Source organism: Hirsutella rhossiliensis (genome assembly GCF_020360975.1).
Source record: "Hirsutella rhossiliensis strain HR02 chromosome Unknown scaffold00007, whole genome shotgun sequence".
In the NCBI taxonomy this organism is placed as follows: Eukaryota; Fungi; Ascomycota; class Sordariomycetes; order Hypocreales; family Ophiocordycipitaceae; genus Hirsutella; species Hirsutella rhossiliensis.
In genome coordinates this window covers 3305484-3325128 of record NW_025408673.1, presented here as the reverse complement: position 1 = coordinate 3325128, position 19645 = coordinate 3305484, and the positions used below count along the sequence as shown (strand labels likewise).

Here is a 19645-nt window from a genome sequence, read left to right as displayed (position 1 = left end):
CTCTTCTTCCTGTCTTCCTCTCACTTCCCCTGTCTCCTATCTCCTGTCGCCAACTCTCTCCTCTCCCCGACTTTCTCCTGTCGCCATCGCCAACTTTCGTTCCGAAAGGCCTCTTTGCGCGAGCCGCGGCTGGCGAGCCTTCCCCTCGTCTAACGTGCCCCGCAGACCCCGCCCTCTCCCCCCAAAAGTTCTCCGCCCCTTGATTGGTCCCTTGTGATTGGTCCCTCCTTGCCTCCCTCCTCGTTGGTCGCTGCCCTTCCCCCGGCTTCTGTTGCCTTTTCGCGTGCCTTATCCCACCACTAGGCGCCTCCCACCCTGTCTGCCGCCTGCCGACTCTTCCCGCCTGCCGAACTCTTCATCGCGTCACCTAGCGCGGCCGCCTTGACTCTTCAGCATCACCGTCCAGCCAGCGCAACGCCTCCTCAACGGTCCTCTCGCTCAGTACCTCGAGCCTGGCCTGTGCGGCAGTCATCTCCTCGGGGACCCGGTTGCCCACCAAGTCTCTGTCCCGCACCTTGGACACGAGCATGATGCCGTCTAGAGTTCGGCAGCGCGATAGCTGCACGTACAGGCCGTACGGGTCGCACTGCGAGGGCACCACCGTTCCATCCATCTTCGTCGTCCGTGTCCTCGCAGCTCGAGGGCCACGCGCTCCAGCGTTTTGCCCTGCACCTTGTAGTCCGTGCACGCGAACGCTGCTGCGCACGGCAAACCCTTTCGGCTGACGTCGTTGCGTTGCCACGGCCTTTTTCGCTGGCACTGTATCTTAACGGTCATGGGTGTCAACAAGATCGTGCCCGGCGGCATCCCGACGAAGTGGAGATATCTCGTCGTCTCCGATTCGAGAATGATCCCCGCCGGCGGCCCGAAGTGGATCGTCATATCGGCCGAGATCCGATGCCCCGGGTACGCCTTGTCGACAATGACCTCCACCGCCGAGTAGCTCGCGCCGTTCACTAGCTTCAGCCCCTGGTGGGTGTTGTGGTTCACGACGATGGGCATCCCGGCCACGAACATGAAGACGGCCGGCACCGGGATCGCGCTATCGTCGCCCTGGTTGAGTATCATGATCGCCTCTTCCTCCGTCGGCAGCTCCTCCTTCCACTTGTGCTCGGAGATGAAAATGCGCATCGTCGACCGCTGCTGGACCCGGAACGCCAGGCTCGCCTCCATGTTCAGGTTCCACCGATTCCTATTGAGCGGCGTCACCACGGTGATGCCCGTCTCCCAAGGGATCCGCCTTCCTCCCGGTAGCACCTTGAGTTGAGGAGGTTTAGATCCGTCCGATCCTGCACGCCTAGACGGATCCGCTTCAGCAGCCTCTGCAGCTCCGGGTCGCCGGCGGCGCGCATCTGCTCGTCCAGCATGACGACCGTCGTGAACCTCTTCCACAGTGCGTGCGCTTTGTCGTGCTGGTGACGCTGCTCGGCCTTGAACGAGTTGTCTACGTCCCACGAGATGGCCGCGCTAGGCAGGACGATCGACCTCTCTTGGACCGGCCGGAACTGCTGAAAATCTCCGCAGAAGAGGACGATGGGGATCCCCCCGAAATCTTGCCGCGATCCGCGAAGCCGGCGAAGCCGCTCGTTCACGGCGTGCAGCGTCCGCGCCCCGAGCATGCTCACCTCGTCGATGACGAGCACATCCTTCTCCTGCCAATCCATTCGAGACTGGCCGTGGATGAACCGCTCCGCCTGTTTCGGCAGCCGCACCCGTCAAGGTCTTTGACCATGTTCGCGCCCCGCCCCTTGGTCTTTAGTGAACCCGCAGGCGGAGTGGATCGTGATGCCGTTGATCCGCGCCGCCGCAGTCCCCGACGTCGCCGTGATCAGCAGACGATTCGAAAGGCTCTTTTACTGAACAGCTCGACGAGTGCCTCGATGATTCGCGACTTGCCGGTACCGCCCTCGCCACCGACGAACTGGCGCAGCTGGCAGGCATCGCCCCGTCGGTCTGCTGAATCAAATCGAGCTGGCGGCATATTATCAGAAAAGCGATGGACTGCCTCTTGTTCAGCGTCAGCCGTGTTGCCAACACCTTGCCCGCCGCGAGGAAGGAGGTTGATGGGCCAAACTGAACGTCCATTCCCGCCCCTGCGTCGATAGCGGTCTCGTCGGAGTCGGCCATCGTCATTTCGACCTCGTCCTCCCGAAACCGGTCATCACCCTTCGCAACGCTGCGCGGCGATCGCTTTCCCAGGCGGCGGGCGTGCTTTGTATCCCTTGGATCATCCTCTCCTCTCCTTCGAGGCACTTACCTGCTGCGACTTGATAGCCTTGACCTGATCCTGCGGCGGTAGTGCGGCCCCGGAAAATACCCGCCCTGGCATGCTTAACCGCCTCTCCCTCGTTCGATCAGCGCCGTGGCCTCGAGCTCGGCCGTCGAGCGCAGCGCCGATTGCTGAAACCGACAGAGCTGCTGTATCATTGCCATGAGCTCCGGCGACTTGGCCGTCACCTGATTCGCTCCCACTGCACCTCGGACGACGTCGATGAGCCGCGTTGCGTCTCCGATGCTGTTGGGCTGATATGTCGCTGCAGACTCCGCGCCCGCCTCGCCTGCTCCACCCTCCTCGACGTGTGCGACCGTCGGGTCGCCATCGCCGGACGAGGCTGCCCATTGCTTGGCGTCGCGTTTTGCGTCTTCGGCGGATCGTCGAAGCAGCTGCACGTTGTCGACCAGACATGATATTCTCGGGGCCATAGCGTCTCGAGCCCGCGCCCAGATGCTGTTGATCTCACCTGTTCCTTCGCCCAGGAAGGACTCCCACGGCACGAACAGCGCAAGATGCTGCACGGCTGCCCTTCAGGGGGTGGGTTAGCCTCTCCGATAATGCCCGCTGACAGAGCAGTTGCCATACACACCTCCGGTAGCACGACTCGTCATCGTAGGTGAAGTCCTTGCTCAGGTAGCCGTCGAGGCAGACGGTAGCGTGCTTGCCCGGCCGCCTGAGCACCTGAACCCAGCGTCGTCCCGGCGCCCATCCATCCTCGAAAGACATCTCCCCAAGCCGCCCAGCTCTCGTCGTTGCCGATGCGTTTCAGTCTGACGATCGATATGTAGTCATACAGGCATAGGCCTTTCAGCAGCTCTCCCGGTGCTGGTACGCCTCGACGTGGGAGATTCTCAGGCCTTCTTCTTCGACGACGACCGACTCATCCAAGGTGTCATCCATAGCCGCAGCGCCACTGGCTTCTCGGAGATGCCGCCATCGCCGAAAGACTTCCCAGTACAGCAGAGAACAGTTCAGGTACGCCCACGCGCTGCTGTCGGTGAACTCGGCCGGATATCCGAGAAGGTGAGCGACGACCTCGACCTGTGATAGCGGACGCTCCGTGAACACGCGGTTCGCCACTCTCATCAGGAACTGTCGCGTCCTGTTCCCTTGACAGGGTCATCGGTGGCAGCGTCTCCGCCACCGTCCCGCCCTCCGTTGGCCGTGCCATCACCTGTTGAGGCGGCCAGGAGCTCGGCCGCGGCCGCCACACGCTTCCACACCGGGTCCTCCACCTTGGTCGCGTAGTTCGTGACATAATAGATGAGGGCCATTGTCTTGCGCTGCGTCGCAATGAAGGAAATATCATGGTTGTGCCGGAGCCCGACAGCAATAGCCTCGTTCCATCGATTGACCATGCTGTGTGTCCTCCGGATCTGCAGCACCCCGTCTGCCGTGAGGGCGGTCTTGTCGACTAACCTCCATGGCGCCTTGAACCGGCAGAGGTCCCCTTTCCGCCCTCCTTTGCCCAAGGAATACTTCACACAGGTCGGGCTATGCGTGTGCACCTGCGTCGCGCCGGCACAGAAGTTGGCCTCCTCGATAAACGCGGCCGAGAACTGCGCGGCGTTGTCCAGCAGCGAACCAATACCGCCCGTCACAGATCGCTCCGCTTGCACGGCGCAAAACTTTCCTGGTCCAGATCCTGCCTTGCACGTCAACCCGGCCCCACTTGGCCATCAGAAGAGTACTTCAGGCTCCCGGTGGCACATCTTAGGTAGGCATTCTTACCTCTGAGAAGACGCTATCGATGTATCGGACGATTCGCTCGCGATACGCCGCCTGATCCTCCCCGTGGATGTCGGCAAGCATCGAGCTGAGATGCGCGTTCCCGTGCAGCCAGAGCAAGCCGTGAACATGAAGCGCCCTCGTTCGTTCGTCTCCACGGCGCCATAGTACTTGCCGATGCGCCCGAATACCGACTCTTCACCGACCTTCACGTAATGATCGAAGAACAGCTTCATCTCGCGGTGGAAGAACACGGCCGAGCTCATGGGATCCGATATCGCCAGCCGTGCCCGCTTATACGCATCCCCAAGGCCTTCTAAGAACTCCTCGGCCGCGTCGGGATCGCGTGTGCGGTATGCCGCCAGTCGCAGCTTCACCGGGTTCGTAATGTCGTTCGGGTTGATGGTGAACCAGTGGCCCGGCACGCCATATCCGACGATGAGCGACTGGATTTTCCGCCGCATATTGAGACGGACCTCTCTCGACATGGGCTGCCGGTGGCCGTAAAGCGAGAGGCTCCTGAGAAGCTCCTTCACGTCACCATCGGTCGTCTTACCCGAGCTCTCCAACTCGACCCTCGCCGCCGCTAGCCTTTCTGTGGTCATCGAACGCACGATGCGCTCTACCTTGCGGAAGTTCTTCCTCCCACACTCAACATGCTGACCCGGCGGTTCCTCGACCGCACCCCATGTTGAAGACGAGAAATGCGAAGATGTGGTGCAGTGCAAATCGACCACCATGGCGCCGGAGCACGATCTCGGCCCACGCCTGAAGGTTCAAGCTTCGAGACGATACGGGGTCTCCGCGGCCGCCTCTGCCTCGACAGCCCTGCCTCGCAAGTTGGCCGTGACCTTCCCGCGTCGACCATGGTCTCTTCAACCAGCCTTGGTCCCCAACGCCAAATGGGAACAGGGTCGGGAACGTCCTGGCAAAGAAGGACGCCTCAAAGGAATCGGTAAACTCACCCCGCGAAACCCGGATGTATGGCTCACAACCACCGTCGCCACGCCCCCGAACCCCCCCGGCTAGGGACCCGACCCACGCTCTCGGGCCCGCACGGCCGTCGTCGGCACCTTCACCAACAGCGTCACAGGCAAACTGCAGCTTCTCCACGTCCGCGACGTCTGGCGGTCCGTCGAGCGCGAACATGCCAGAAGACGTCACCTCGTTGATCGCTGGAACGTTCTGGTCGGGGCAGGCGTCACTTCCATCGCGAACCGCGCCTTCTCCGTTGGGCCCGTGACCTTCACCCTGGCCGCCGGCTTCTTGTCCTTGGTTGAGCAGGGCGAAGAGCTCCTCGATCTCCACCGGCCCTCCTCGTCCACGGCGCGTTCCGTGGGCGGCACAACGTGCGCCGTCCGCGCTTTCTCCCACCCAGACGGCTCGTTCCGCTCCATACGATCGCACACCGACGACGGTACCCGTGTATCGAGTCTCCCCAGCTCTCCATCTCCGCCGCGTCGATCTCGATCTCGGCGTAGTGGGGGTTGTTCCGCTTCAGCCAGACAAGGGCCCTCTCGACCACCCGCCGCCTCACCGACAAGAGACTCGACAGGTCGCTCGGTGCCGGCTTCTCCGCGCCCTGCCACGAGATGTGGATCTCGTCCAGTGCTTGCAAAGGGGGCGGGAGCACTTTGGTGGCCAGCTCCTGCACATTGTTCGGAAACACTGTGATGTGGCCCTGACATGCCTCGGATACTTCACGCTCTGTCTCTGCCCGCCCGGAATGCTATATCTCGTGACAAACCCGTAACATGAGTTCAGCGAGATGAGCTTCTCTTCGACCGGCGTCAGTCCCTTGAGCTCATCGGGGAACATGTGCTCGCAGCCAAGGCGACTGTGAAGGTGGATCGCCGGCGACAGGCTCCTGCGCGCCAGGCATCGGCCACACTCGGCGCACACCGACACGGACTCGCCCTCAGGAAAGCAACTCCGGCATGAAAATGGTGAGCGGCCGCCCTTTGGTACGCAACTTGACAGCCAATGATCCCATGTAATCTCCTCAACTCTCCTCTCGTACACTTGCGGTAGCACACCATGCAGGTCCGTATCGGCAACGTGCTCGCATCGTGGAACGCCTGATAGAAGTCTCGCACCGTCGACACCTTCCTCTCGAGCGGTATTGGCGTGCACCACGTCTGATCGTTAGACAATCTCTCCTTCAAGGCAAAGTCTTCCTCCAAAAAGCGCAGCACACTCGCCAGGTCTTCGGCCTGCAGCTCCCGTCTCCTATGCCTTCCGATTCCACTTCGGACCTGTTTTATCGGGCGCCCATCCCGGCTAGGAAGACGGGCTCTCTTCTCCCGCCTCCGGGACTGCCTCTGTCCGCGCAGCGAGCCGTCCGCTGCCTCTGCTGCGCCATCGTCCACACCCACCTGTGCCCTTGGCCGCCGAACCGGTCCCCGACGGAGCTTGGGCAAACCCCATGCAATCGATGCTGCAAATTGCGCCGTTCGTCTTAGGTCTTGGAAAGTCGTATCCTTGGGCTGGATAGGTCGGAGCGTCGGTCCCTTTCGAACGAACCCCCGGGACACCGCCGGTCGCCGCCTTATCTCCCTGCCCGTCACCTTCAGGACCCCTCTCCTGGGGCAAAAACGGCCGATGAAGGGGCGGACTGTCAGAGCCCACTGCCCCCTGGTCTCCACGTTCTGTAGGCAACACGAACCTCGGAAGCGGACTCGGTGACTGACGTTGCGCGGAATTTCCGCTGCTGACCAAATTACGGGACTTCCGTGCTCTGCTTGACCGCAAACCGCCTCGCGGCGGTCTTCTCGGCAGTGACTTTGCGATCGCCCCTGCATGCTTTCTCCATGCGGTTTCTTCGACCGCAGACTGCTTAGGCTGAATCAGCCGGAACGTTAATGCTTCATTCGCCACTGATCTGTATCTCCCGAACCGCCCCAACCTTGTCTCCCGTGCTCCGTGCCCTTCTCGGAGTTGCCCTGTATCATCTCCGCACCCCGAAACAGGCACTCCCCGTTCCTACCCTCTTCTCCATCCTCGACTGACAACGAACAGGCTCCACGGTGAGCGGCCGCCTCGCCTAGCTTCCTGCAGGACTGTCCGCCATGCTACTGCCTCCTCGACGTCGACTAGCGTGGATTGGCAACAGGCTAGAAAGTTTTGGCTCGGAGCACTTCCACTTGGATAATCTCGCTTCTTGGCGTACACTATTTCTTTCCGAGTGGGAAGCTTCCTAACGATCACTACTCTCATGGCCGTGGCATTTCTTCCTTATAATGCTTGCCTATGGTACCGAAGCGATGCAATACTACTACCCTTTGTAATCCCCATTTACCCTCCCTATGTGCGTCCACCGTCCCGACCCTCGGCTGGTCTCCACGTGCGACCTGCTACCCCAGCTTTGCCAAAGGCGGCCCTTCCATCGCCGTGCTCTCTTTGCGCACTCCAGCCAATCCCTGGCTACTGCCGACCTCCGGCACATGGGGTGGCCGCGCCAACCGCCCGCCGCACACTTCCAACCATACTCTCCGGCCCTTCCAACGCCGTCCCACCCACCTTGCGCATCAGTTGCTCCATCAATATCTGCCACTCCACCTCGTCGAGCAACAGCCAAAAGGCTGCCGGCGATAACATGTCCACGGTGTCCTCGTGCAACCGGACTACCCGGCTAGGTTTGCTCCTCGCCACCACCAACGTCGCATCAACGGCCTTCATGCTAAAGCGACAGCCAGGATCCCCTGCCTGTCCTCTTGTAGTCGCTAGCCACCGGAGTCTCGACTTGCAAACCCTCTTGAGAGTTCTCGTGACCAACTCGCATCCTCCTCCTCAGCTCGTCCCCTATATCCGACTTCACCGTGTCCCAATAGTGGACTCGACACGGTCGGCACCCGCCTCGCTCAGCCGCACGCAATGCCCATCCAACTACCGACGACCGTCAAAAAGGGACCCCTGCAATACTACCGTAACCTCTTTCTTTCCTTCACTCTCATTCGTTATTGTCGCCTTTGCTATCTACTCCATGCAACGATGACACCGAAGGGTACTGCTGGACTTTCTTTCTCCGCAGACTTACCCACACTAACCTTACCGTTCGCCGACCTCCAACTTCTCGCGACATAGCCATCACCCCTACTCAACTTCCAACCCCCGGCTCCCTACTTCACTCACGACCATAGAACCAGATGGTCGAGACTGTTCAAGAACCTCGCCAGCTCATTCCCGCATACCCCCGCTTCTAATCTATCACCTAGGTAGCATTCTCTGACTCTTAAGTCTCCCCGACCCTAGCCGCGAGCCCTCTTCGAGCAGCAAGAAAACCTGCTTTATAGGATGCCCACCTCCACTCTGCGTAACCCCTCATTTACACTTCCACGGTGACTACATCTGCCATGTTCTCACGATGTCGGCCTCCCAGCTCAACGTCGATACCTCGTCCTCCCGCGGCAACCTCTTGACAGCCAGAAAATGCTGGCGCCGACATGTCCATGATGGCCTTTGTCCAGCCCGGCTGCCCGTCTAGGTTCGCCTACCAGAATGAGCATCGTGTCAAAGGGCTCAACGCAGAAACCCTAGCGAGGGTCTTCCTTCCCACGCCCTCATGGCTGTCGACTCCGGAGTATGCAGCAATCCGGTCAGATACTGGCAATCCATCGACCTGCATCTTCTTCAGCCTTAATATTTCCATATACAACCAACAGATAATCTCCTCGGAATGGACCGAGCAATGGTTCTTCATGGTCGGCCGTGTTCATCCCTTTGCCCTGACGTGGGAAATCGAGCGACGTGATGGCTTGGAGTCGGACGATGATAACATCACAGAATACACCGTCCCCGCGCTTATAGTCCGCGATCACAGCTACCAACCGTGAGTCTATGCTCCAAATCTCTGTCGCCACTGCCCTCCTGACGATATCCATAGAATTGTCACTCGCACCTCAGCTCGGTGGATACTTTCCCAACGATACAACCCATTGTCTCCTTCACGGGACCTGTCATCGGCTCCGGCCGCGACCTCCTGCATGGAAACTCGGCTGCGGCCCTTGACGACACCCAGCTGAGCTGCTGCGGCTTTGTCCAGCTCTCCACCTTTATTTGTCCTGGGATTCCCGGCAAACCCCTTCAAGGGCTTTCGCCCTTCCAAGTTTTCGTCATCTTCCCATTCACGCTAATCCTTGGACCTCCTATGCAAGAAGATGACCGAGAGGCGCGACAGCCAGTTCCAGTCGAACGCTCTCTTCACCTGTACGGGCAAAATCGCCGGCTTACTGGATCACCAGATCATGAAACATGCCCCGGCTTTCGACCAAGACTATATCTTCATCGTCGTCCCCGACACGTGGACTTTCCACGACAAGGCCATGTCCGACCAGGCTTCTGCAACACAACTACTGCCGACGACACCCAAGAGCGCGGTCGGCAATCCTCGGACTATAGCGTTGCGTTGGCCAGGTTTACCTCTACGAAGAAACCCAAGGCCGCCCAAAGCCCCGCCTCCCCACGCCGCATGCTTCTGGCCCAGTCGATCTTTATGCTGGCATCAAGTCGGTCAATGCCCGATCCCTACCAAACCCCAACCAAGAGACCGCGACTTTCTCCCGAAACTTCCACCATAATCACCGACTGTGACGGTCAAGACTCCCCCAAATCCGATACCTCCTCCTTTCTGTCCCCGGAAGACCCGCAGAGTCAGAGACGGACACCGAACAGGTCAATCACCAAGACACATCCGCCTCTGGCTCTATCAGACCTCCCGCGTCGATATCTTCCCGACCACTGCGCGCCCGACGTCCGCCCAAGAATATTCTCTAAACTTTAAAGCTTCAAACGAAACAATACAACATGACAACATGTCTCATCATCCTCAAAATCAACTGCCAAAGGCTCGAATAGCACATTCTCTTCTCTTCTTGTTCTCCTTTTCATGAAGACGATCAAGTCAAAACTTCCCCAATATACTCCTTATTCTGTTTATACCTACGACTTATACCGGTAGCACATGTAAATTTTCCGAGCCTTCCACTCGCCCAGACATGCATTACCCACTCACATCTCTCTTCAACCCTGCCGTCTCTCCACGCCCTTTGAGTTTGCGCCTTTTAAACAAAATCTCCCTCCAGCGGCCTAGCCTGCCTCCCCGACGCTCTGTCTCGGTTTCACTCACGATAATGCTCTACGTCTCTCGCCGTGTCTCGTATCTCGACCTCACTCTTCTTCCTGTCTCCTATCTACTGTCGCCAACTCTCTCTCTCTTCTGTAGCCAACTCTTCTCCGGTTCTCTTATCGCCAAATTTCGTTCGGAAAGGCTTCTTTGCGCGAGCCGCGGCTGGCGAGCCTTCCTCTCGTATGAGGTTTGGTGCAGCAGGGATCAGTTAAGTTTTCTGACATCTGATTGGTTGTATGGTTTCTAAAACGTAACTCAACTGGATGATGGCCTTCTAAAAGTGGGTCCAATTTTGCACTTGCCCTGAATGTCACAGAGCTACTCTGAGCATCGCGGGTCGCCAACAAACCCATCGTACGCAGCTGCTTTCAACCGCAGTGAACCCTATGCCTCATCGAGGGTCTCAAGGTGGCGTGGTTTCCATCGTATGCATTCGCTGTGGCGAGGAGAAACCAGCGCAAGACTTCCTCGGCAGAAGAAAGTCGGCTGGGCACACCAAGAGCTGCTTGGGCTGCCGCAATAAGCGCGCCTATCATGTTGGCTTTATCTCGCGCTCCACAAGATGTTCAATGCTGATCAATTGAAGTACTCCAGGTCCAGACGCATAACCCAGACTTTGAGGAGGTCGCGGTCCGTCCTTCCTCCGCTGACGGGCCTGCTGCGAAAAGAACAGACCGAGATGCTCGCTTACAACCCGAGCAAAAGATACCTAAAGCCCAGCCTACATCATCTGAAAGTTTCCAGGAACGTCATACAGTGAGGTTTTCTTCCGAGGACTCGATGAGCCAACCGCGTGTAGTGCTGGGGACACCACTGCCGCCGACCCAACAAAGTTCAGGGAAAGGTTTAGGAGTTGGCAGGTTCTCACTCAGAATCCGTATAAGAACGGTTAGGGGCTACGTAACTCCACTTGATGCCAGTGTTGCTAATAATATAAACAATACGTATATTGGCAATATGGACCCCTCGCAATATTATTGTACTGTCAAGAGGTGCGTATTGTATTGCGCAATATGGCATTGGTCCATATTGTATTGTATTGCCAGTGACCCAATATATTGCCAGTAAAACGATATATCCCCCACGTGACCCTCATTATTCAACCGTCGTTGCTGAAATATCGTCACCCTGAAAATCCTGTATCCCAAACCATGACTTCAAGCACTCCAATGCCTGAATTACATCACTCCCAAGTCGATTTCGACGGTCTGTGATGGTTATTTTTGCCCCAGAGAAGAGTCTTTCGGGCTCAGCAGACATTGCGGGAATTGACAGTATATCCACCGCCATTTTGCTCAGGTATGGGTAGTTCTTTTGCTGTGTTTCCTCCAGCCACCATGCGAGGGCGCTTGTGAACCCATAAACCCGTTCAGACTTACAATATCGCTCGTACTCGTCTGTGATAAGTGCTGGTTGTAGGTGCTTGTTTCTCCAATTCAAGAACTCGTTCGTGGTCGTCAACGGAACCTCAGATAGAGAAGGCGGCTCCACAGGTTTATAATCATCCCACAGTGTCTCCATCAGCTTCTTTGACGAGTCAGCCCACTCCTTCTTCCAGTTTTCGTGTATGTAGTGCCATTTATGCGAAGGGTGAAGCACAATCGCAGCGACGTAGGCAGGCGATTCGTCAGTAAGACAATAGTACTTATCCATCTTCGCCCAGCCCGAGTTATACATTGGTGCCATAATCGGATCGTCGATATGTGCCTCTTTTCCTGCTTCAAATTGCGCCAATACGAAGTCCATAGCCAAGAGAACATTGTCAAGAGTTGCAAACGATGACTCAAGGGCCTTTGTCGTCATTTTAAGCTTCTCCAAGAAAGACTTGATCTTCTCGAGGATGACCCACTCCTCGGGAGAGAGCTCGTCTCCGGCACAATCTCCTTCCACCCATTTGTTGAATATCCTCGACTGCGCCTCTAAGATGCAAGGCCGCTCGTAGCATGGTGTACCACGAACTCCACCTCGTGTCATTATCTCGCGCAAGCTTGCGATTATGGCTGATGGCCAGAAACTTTTGGCGACGCTGAACACTACTTTGGACGAAAACCACGAAGTTGTGGAGCTTGCCAGGGGACCCTTTTTCCGCCACGCCTCGATCTCTTTTAGTGTCACATTATGCCCATCACGTTCGTCGTCTTTGAGCTTCTCATTATCGGTAACGAAGAGGAAAGCTTTGGCGGCAAGGTTGATAATGTGACCTTGGCAGCGGAGTCGGTGAGATTTGGGATCGTATCGAATGTCATATCGACGTAGAAGGCCTGTAGATGTTAGGGCCAGTCAGAAAAACAGTGCGCCGTACTTACCAAGGGAAAGAGATCTCATCATTGTATCGTTATTGCCTGCATTGTCCATCACAAAATATCAAGGTTGGAAGCAAACCCCAGTCATCAACCACTTCCAAAATTGCCCTTGCCAGGTGATATCCGTCGTGCTCACTGTCGATGTCTTTCAAAGCCAAGACATGGTGTTCCAACTGACTGTCTTCTGCAACGTAATGAGCAACTACGCCTAAGATGGCCAAAGAGTTGGGAAGTCCATAGGTCGCAGCTGATATGAATTTTTGACTTTGCTGACTGGATGCGCTGCTTGACCTTCTCCTTCTGACCTTCGTACTGCCGCATAATCCATTTCTTGATGGTCTCGTGTGTATCTGGAAGCCAAGTATCGATATCGGCGTTGAGGTAGGCTAAGAATGCTCGGAATTCTGGGCATTCCACAAGCCTAAATGGGAGAGAACAGGACGTAATAAACCTTACGTATAAAGCTTCGAGCTGGTCTGGGTCGATCGAGTCTCCGGATTGATCGTTGAGCCGACGGCGTTTTCGGGGATGTTCTTTGGCCATAACACGAGCTATCTCGAGAATAGTTCGTATATTCGTGACTTTGGCTGTTCGTGGCGCGCCTTTTGGGAGGCCGTGACCGTCAGGAGGAGGATCCGTAAGGTGCTTGGCTGGGGCCGCAGTTCCACCGGAACAGCAATACGTTTTGTCACAGTGTTTGCAGCGCCATTCTTCTTTTCCGGTCCGCTGATTGTAGTATTTCGTCTCTATGTCCTCGTCTGGCATATGAGAAAAGACCCATGATGTTCTTGGCTTGGCCGAAGGGTTTATGGAGGCCGTGCGAGGTTGCGACGATTGGCATTCAGTGGTTTGGGTCTCATCTGGATCATGCAACCGTGGGCTGGAAATCTCCGAGTATTCGTCTGATATTGACGAATCCCGTCGCGGCGATGTTTGAACAAAAGGCAGGCGTTGTTGAGGCATCGAGATTGCTTGTAAGTCCTGGGGTGGGAAAGCGGGGTTGAGGAGGAAAACAGTGTTTGGACGGCGAGCCGCTACCCTGTAGGTCTGGATTTATACATACATTTACGCGTTTCCGTGCGCCAATAGGAAGATTTTACGTCCTGGAGGTCCGCCAGACGAAAAACAATACATAGAACATGCTTATATTTACGCGTGTATTTTGACGCGTCATCATATTGGCGCGAATTGGGGAACGGAAGGCGAATGACCACCAACCAATACAAACAATACAAGCCATATATTGCCAGTATGGAAGGCGCCATATTGTATCGTCACAATATGACGGCGAGCATATTGTATTGGTACAATATGAGAAATCGCGTATTGTATTGTATATACTGCAGTATACTACTTTATTGTCATATTATTAGCAACACTGCTTGATGCTACCAAGACGTAGATGACGCAATGAATGCATGACTGTAGATTCTTGAATTTTCAGGCCTGCCTTACCGTTGACAGCAGACTTGCAGCCTTCGGCTGATTGTACGCCTTGCACCACTGCTCTAAAGTGCAAGGCGTGACGAAGTATTTTACTCGCTATACGAATGCCTCGTAAAGCTCGGGACCACGAAAGAGAAGCGACTCATGATTGATATCATGGCGCTAAGGCAGTCCTACGAGCAGCGCGAGATGGCAGAGATCCGTTGGATCAATGGGGATGACAACCCGGCTGATGCGATGACCAAAGCAGCACCCAACCGTGCTTTGGAACGGTTGATTGAGACGAACAGGCTGACGATTCGAGTGGAAGGATATGTACAACGACCCGTGACCGCAGACACCACCTAACGACAAACGACTCCATGATGACGAGCCTCCCTTCATTGAGACCGGAATGAAGGGCAGGCACGGCAGCCTTCGGATTCCATCACGAAAAGAAAAGACTGCCTGTGTTGGAATACTAACCTGCTGAGTAACCCGTGCAATCGGGATACCATCACGGTTCATGCACGACTCCACGTGACACCCTACCCGCGATCAGGGCACGCAGCCCCGGCTGCATGCCCCCATTACCAGGTGCACATTCCGTTTCTTGTGAATAGCTTCCTCTTCCCTAGTTAGTTACAATTGAAGTCATCACCGGTTACCCTACCTGTCGTGACTGTGACTCAGCCTACAGCTTGTGCGCATGCGTATCTGTAGGCACATAGGTGCCTACCATCAACCAGAACTTAAGAATAAAAACACGAAGATTATATCATTCTGTAGAGAAATGAATGCCCCTGTCTATACCGGCATTTTTTTACCACCCTCCCGGATTTAGTGGTGACAGGAATGGATTCAGATGCTACCTTGACTCAATCACTGACGCTGTCTCCACCTCTGAGACCTTGTCCTCCTCGGACTCAGAATTCGGCACAACGAGTATTTCTTTGCTTCTAACTTGGAGAATGGCTTCCTTAGCTGCTAAAGCTTCACTCAAACTTATGAACCACCCGATCGGGTCCATAATGACCCTCCTCTTCCTGCCTCTCTGCAGCCGAGCCACTTCTGCCTCCTGCTTCACAGTTTTGTTGCAATGCTCAGCAAGCGCCTGTTCCTGGGCTTCAAAGCCTTTAGCGATCCCGGCAAAACGGCTCCGAGTGCTAGGAGACTTATTCTTGCCAATATCGCGAATCTGGCGGCTGCTTCTGGGTGTATCGTCGGAGTCCAAAAAAGGCGCGGACTTTGGAGATGTCTGTCCCATGGCTGTGTGGGTTTCTGAGTGCCACAATGCCTTGGATCGTGATATTGGCCAATTTCCAGTGACCCTCCAGCCGGACAATATATTGTTTGCAATCATTCTGACCTCGCGTGCTTTGGCAGATGCCCGTATATAATTGACCTTACGAGCAGGCGTAGAATCAGTAAGACAGGCCAATCTCTGAAGTTCTTTCCGATAGGCTGCCTTGGAGGCATTATTAAAGCCTTTATCCAAAGGCTGGAGACCATGAGAGCAGTGGGAAGGGAGGTAGCAGCAATAAACGTTGTTCAAAAAGCACGTAGCCAGCTATGCATCCTGGTTCGGTTTGTCACAAGTAACTGGAAAGATGCCATGCAGGTGAGGGTTATTGAGAGTCAAATTGGCCTTGACCACTGCCCAAGTCAAGGGGACAAAGGTCCCAGTTATATACAAGAATGGTGCCCCTGTAGGTTGGGACGCCTCCTCGGCTGGGGCGGAATATCGCTTGACACGGTTAACAGTGATTCCTAGGAAGATAACTATGGAAACGCACCGTTTCCTGGCATCCATGTCCTTCTAATATGATCAGTCTAGTCTCCGACTGATCGACTGGCCGCGTCTGAGGCAAATAGACCCTCTCAAGCCACTCAATAGCAATATGGTTATCTGTCGACCCGTTGGGCCAGGTTTTGTAATGCCAGCGGACTATTTTGCCGAATTTCTTCCAGAACCACGGTTTCTGGAGTTTTTATCCCTTAAATATAATGCCAGGAGTAAGCGCGCGGCCATCAGCAGCGATGGCTTCGATAAATGAAGTCCAGTTGCAGGGCTGTGGGCTCTTCAAATAGCCTTCCGTTTTGGGCCCGCATTCCCAACCACAAGGCTATCCAAACCTGGAAAAACGAACAGAATTAGTTAGAATATCGGAAAACAAGCCAAAAACTCACCAAATCCAGACATAATACGCCTTCGTCGACGTTCACGGTATTCTCCGGTTTAATCCATCCATACTTCATATTCCTGATATAGAAGTACCAGTGAACCGCTTTAGGCGTGAAATCGTTGAACCTGTCAGCTTCCTGACTGTTAAGCGATATTCCGCCCCAGCCGAGGAGGCGTCCCAACCTACAGGGGCACCATTCTTGTGTATATAACTGGGACCTTTGTCCCCTTGACTTGGGCAGTGGTCAAGGCCAATTTGACTCTTAATAACCCTCACATGCATGGCATCTTTCCAGTTACTTGTGACACTGACGTCTTTCACACTTGTTCTTGATCTCCGGATAGCGATTGATGAATTTGGTGGACTGGTTGCGACCCACTGTCTGCTGTCAGAACCGAAGGTTCTAGGTGATCCTGAATAGGCAATGCACAGTTGTGATGCAGTAGAACAATCGTATGTGGGAGTGCAGGCCGATTAGGCTTGCACAGATGTGTGTATTCTGTGTGTATCGCACGGAGGATGAGCAAGTGAGCATAGAGATCAGGGACTGGAAGACTCTTGATTCTGCTATCTAAGGTGGGAAAGAGGCGAGATCTTTATAGACTGCCTGAATATGAGAATGGAAGGGAATGGTAGTGAATGGAAGCATCTGATCAGATCATCTGGAAGCCACCGATGCGTTGATGATGCCTCCTAGAAGTTTCTGTGGGGAAATGTGGAAACGGACTGTGCGAATAGGGGGTCAGACTGTTGGAGGCTGATATCCTATGTGTGACAGTGTGTGTTCTTCTCCGGAGCGCGCCCGGGGCCCCTTTTTGGGGTCTCTCGGGCTCTATTCCAATGAGTCATCTGCTTATCTCCCTATCGCACGTGACCCCTGCTCCCGTTGTTCTGACACTGCTTGTTGCTCGGTTGCTTCATACGAGTCTCCAAGCGTACGTAGCCGATAAAAGCATGCTTCTTAATCTAGGTTCTTTCTTTAATCTGATTGGCCGATACCCCTTGTGCCTAGAGCTTAATTGCAATTGCTCCTTCCGCTATTGTTGATTGTTTCCTTGTGATTGGCTTGGGCTCGGGCTGCAGCTACTCGGCGTTATTGAGGTCGGGTGGGCTGGCGGGCCCGGCGGCTCTACTCGGCCCGGCCGATGCTGATATCTCATTGGTCGTACTCGCTGTAAACGCCCGCTGCAATTTCGTTGAAATTTGCTTGGTTTTGTAGAGCTCTCTTCGTAGAGAACATGCACATAGAGTTTATTAGGTTCAAAGCTTCTTAAGCGGGGTAAGGGAGAATAGTATGAAAAAATCGCCGCAAGATCTGACGTACAACCTTCGTACAGCTGGGAGAGTGCCAGCACGTCAACGGCGGCAGCATTTCCGGATCTGGGATTTGCTCCGAGTGGCGGACCGAGTTGCTCAGTAGCGCCTAGTCGAACCTTGTACGTAACAGTACGGGCCCCTGGGTGAAACATAATGATTCTACCTCGGTTCCCTTAGCCCCGCAAGTGGTTGTATAAGCCGGAGAGAGATAGCGTGGACGGCAAAAGCCCCGTCTCCGAACTGTCCGTGCTGAGAAATCATCTTCACATCAAAGTATATAGATCTGCACACAGTACACCACCGCCTTCACCTCGTTAGGCACAAGCACCTTCACCTTGTCTACACACGCAACCATGGCTCAAGAAAACCTCTCCTTCGTCCTCGCTGAGCGACCGAACGGTGACATCATCGCTGGCAAGACGCTCGCCCCGAAAAAGTCTCCCATCCCCTCGGCAAGCGACCTCCAGGACGGCCAGGTCCTCGTAGAGGTCCTCTATCTCTCCCTCGATCCCGCCATGCGCGGATGGATGAGTGGTAGGCCGCTCGCATTTCGCCCCGTTCACGTTTCTTCACGGCTGGCCCCTGGTCAAAGAGGCCCGCTCCTACGTGCCGCCTGTCAAGATTGGCGAGACAATGCGCGGCTCAACTGTTTGCCGCGTCGTCGCCTCCAAGGGTGCGAAGTTCAACAAGGGCGACTTCGTCTCCGGAACCGCCGGGTGGACCCAGTACGCCATCCTGGATGAGAAGCACCTGGAGCCCACGTCCAGCTATCCCGGCCTCCAGGACCCCATAGACATGCTCTCTGCCCTGGGATTCACGAGCCTGACAGCCTGGGTTGGCATGACCAAGATTGGTCTCCCCAAGGCTGGCGAGACGGTAGTCGTGTCTGGTGCTGCCGGAGCGACGGGCAGCGTTGCTGGTCAGATTGCCAAGATTGCTGGCGCACGGGTCGTTGGTCTTTGCGGCAGTGACGTCAAGTGCAAATGGCTGGTTGACGAGCTGGGCTTTGACATTGCCTTGAACTACAAGGCGGCCGACTTCAAGGACCGGTTCAAGGAAGCCACCAAGTCGTATATTGACGTTTACTTTGACAACGGTGGGTGCCTGGAACTCTCCTCGGTCTCGCCGTAGGATGCTTGGCTCACTATGGCGCAGTTGGTGGGGAAATCCTCGACATGGCCCTGGGCAGGGCCAAGGAGCACGCTCGCTTCGTCGAATGCGGCCAGATCAGCCAGTATAATACGTCGACGCCCAAGGGCCAGACCAACATCTCAAAGGTGGTCACCATGAGAATCCGCATGGAGGGCTTCATCATCTTTGACCACATCAAGGACTATCCACGTGCGCGCAAGGAGCTCGCCCAGTGGCTGGCAGAGGGCAAGCTCAAGAAGACGGAGCACGTCCTCGGCGGGGGCTTGGAGGTTGCCGAGCAGGGGCTCATTGATTTGTACAAGGGCGTGAACCAGGGGAAGCTTATTGTCGAGGTGAAGCCCAAGCGGCATTGGTCAGGCTCCTTGTAAGCATAAGATTGCTTTGTCAAGACCAGACTCCCAGAACCAGGACCGGCAAGCAAGCGCCCCATGTCCGGGAATGAGAAATCCAGAATCAGGTTGGGAGCTGTCAGGGAGCAGACTGACGGTCAAATCCACGCACGTATAAAAGCACTAGTAGGCAGGTCACACATACAGGGACTTGAGTCGGGTTTGATGCAGTAGAGGAACATCGCCCTAATCGGGATACGCGGGAATTGGCCCTGATTCAGGGCTTCCACGGGTCCCAGAGAGGTAAAGGATTTACCGGTGATCTGCCGGATCCCGTGACTCGCCGGACTTACACCGACACTCTGCCATCGTAATGCCGCGGAAGAGCAAGAACAGCACCAAGCGCAACTCGAACCAATTCGAGTTGCTCGATGACGAGGATGACGGTACGAACGACAATGTGGCCTGTAGCATCATTATGGCCAATCCGACAAGCGCGGCCGACGTGACAAGGACCAGCACCCGCGGTCGCCCTCTGAAACCGACACTGCAATTCGACCCAGAACCGCGCCCATCACGAAAGAAATCCGCCGTCCCGAAAGCGAAATCGACGAACGCCGACCCCAGTGCAAACGAGGATTCATTGGCACGAATCGAAGCTCTCCTGCAACGCGTCGAGGAGCGGGCCGAAAGGGCGGAGAAACGCGTCGAGTCTCTGGAAGAGTTCATTCGAAACGAACTCTTCCCACGCGTCGCTGGCCCTCTGGAGTCCGCCACTCCAAGTGCACCTCATCAGCAACAGCAAC

The 19645-nt window shown here is 55.6% G+C and overlaps 3 protein-coding genes across 3 annotated transcripts; 1 reads left to right on the top strand and 2 right to left on the bottom strand.

The window, feature by feature from the left end:
- Window positions 1–367: 367 nt before the first annotated feature.
- On the bottom strand, window positions 368–5821 carry HRG_07132 (PIF1-like helicase domain-containing protein; the record flags this gene model as incomplete). Its single annotated transcript, XM_044865603.1, has 15 exons — window positions 368–537; window positions 588–759; window positions 814–1192; window positions 1258–1694; window positions 1915–2190; window positions 2258–2322; window positions 2412–2803; window positions 2865–2956; window positions 3152–3384; window positions 3450–3920; window positions 4007–4019; window positions 4210–4598; window positions 4888–5366; window positions 5425–5684; window positions 5747–5821. The coding sequence occupies 15 exons, from the start codon at window positions 5819–5821 to the stop codon at window positions 368–370; spliced, it is 3903 nt and encodes a 1300-aa protein (XP_044719565.1).
- Window positions 5822–11376: 5555 nt separating this feature from the next.
- Window positions 11377–12455, bottom strand: HRG_07131 (transposase-like protein; the record flags this gene model as incomplete). The annotated part of the gene is made up of 3 exons (XM_044865602.1): window positions 11377–11444; window positions 11507–12388; window positions 12434–12455. 3 exons carry the CDS (start codon window positions 12453–12455, stop codon window positions 11377–11379), a joined length of 972 nt encoding a protein of 323 aa, XP_044719564.1.
- A 5256-nt stretch (window positions 12456–17711) lies between these two features.
- On the top strand, window positions 17712–18878 carry HRG_07130 (zinc-binding dehydrogenase domain-containing protein; the record flags this gene model as incomplete). Its single annotated transcript, XM_044865601.1, has 3 exons — window positions 17712–17892; window positions 17951–18454; window positions 18514–18878. The coding sequence occupies 3 exons, from the start codon at window positions 17712–17714 to the stop codon at window positions 18876–18878; spliced, it is 1050 nt and encodes a 349-aa protein (XP_044719563.1).
- Window positions 18879–19645: the final 767 nt, after the last annotated feature.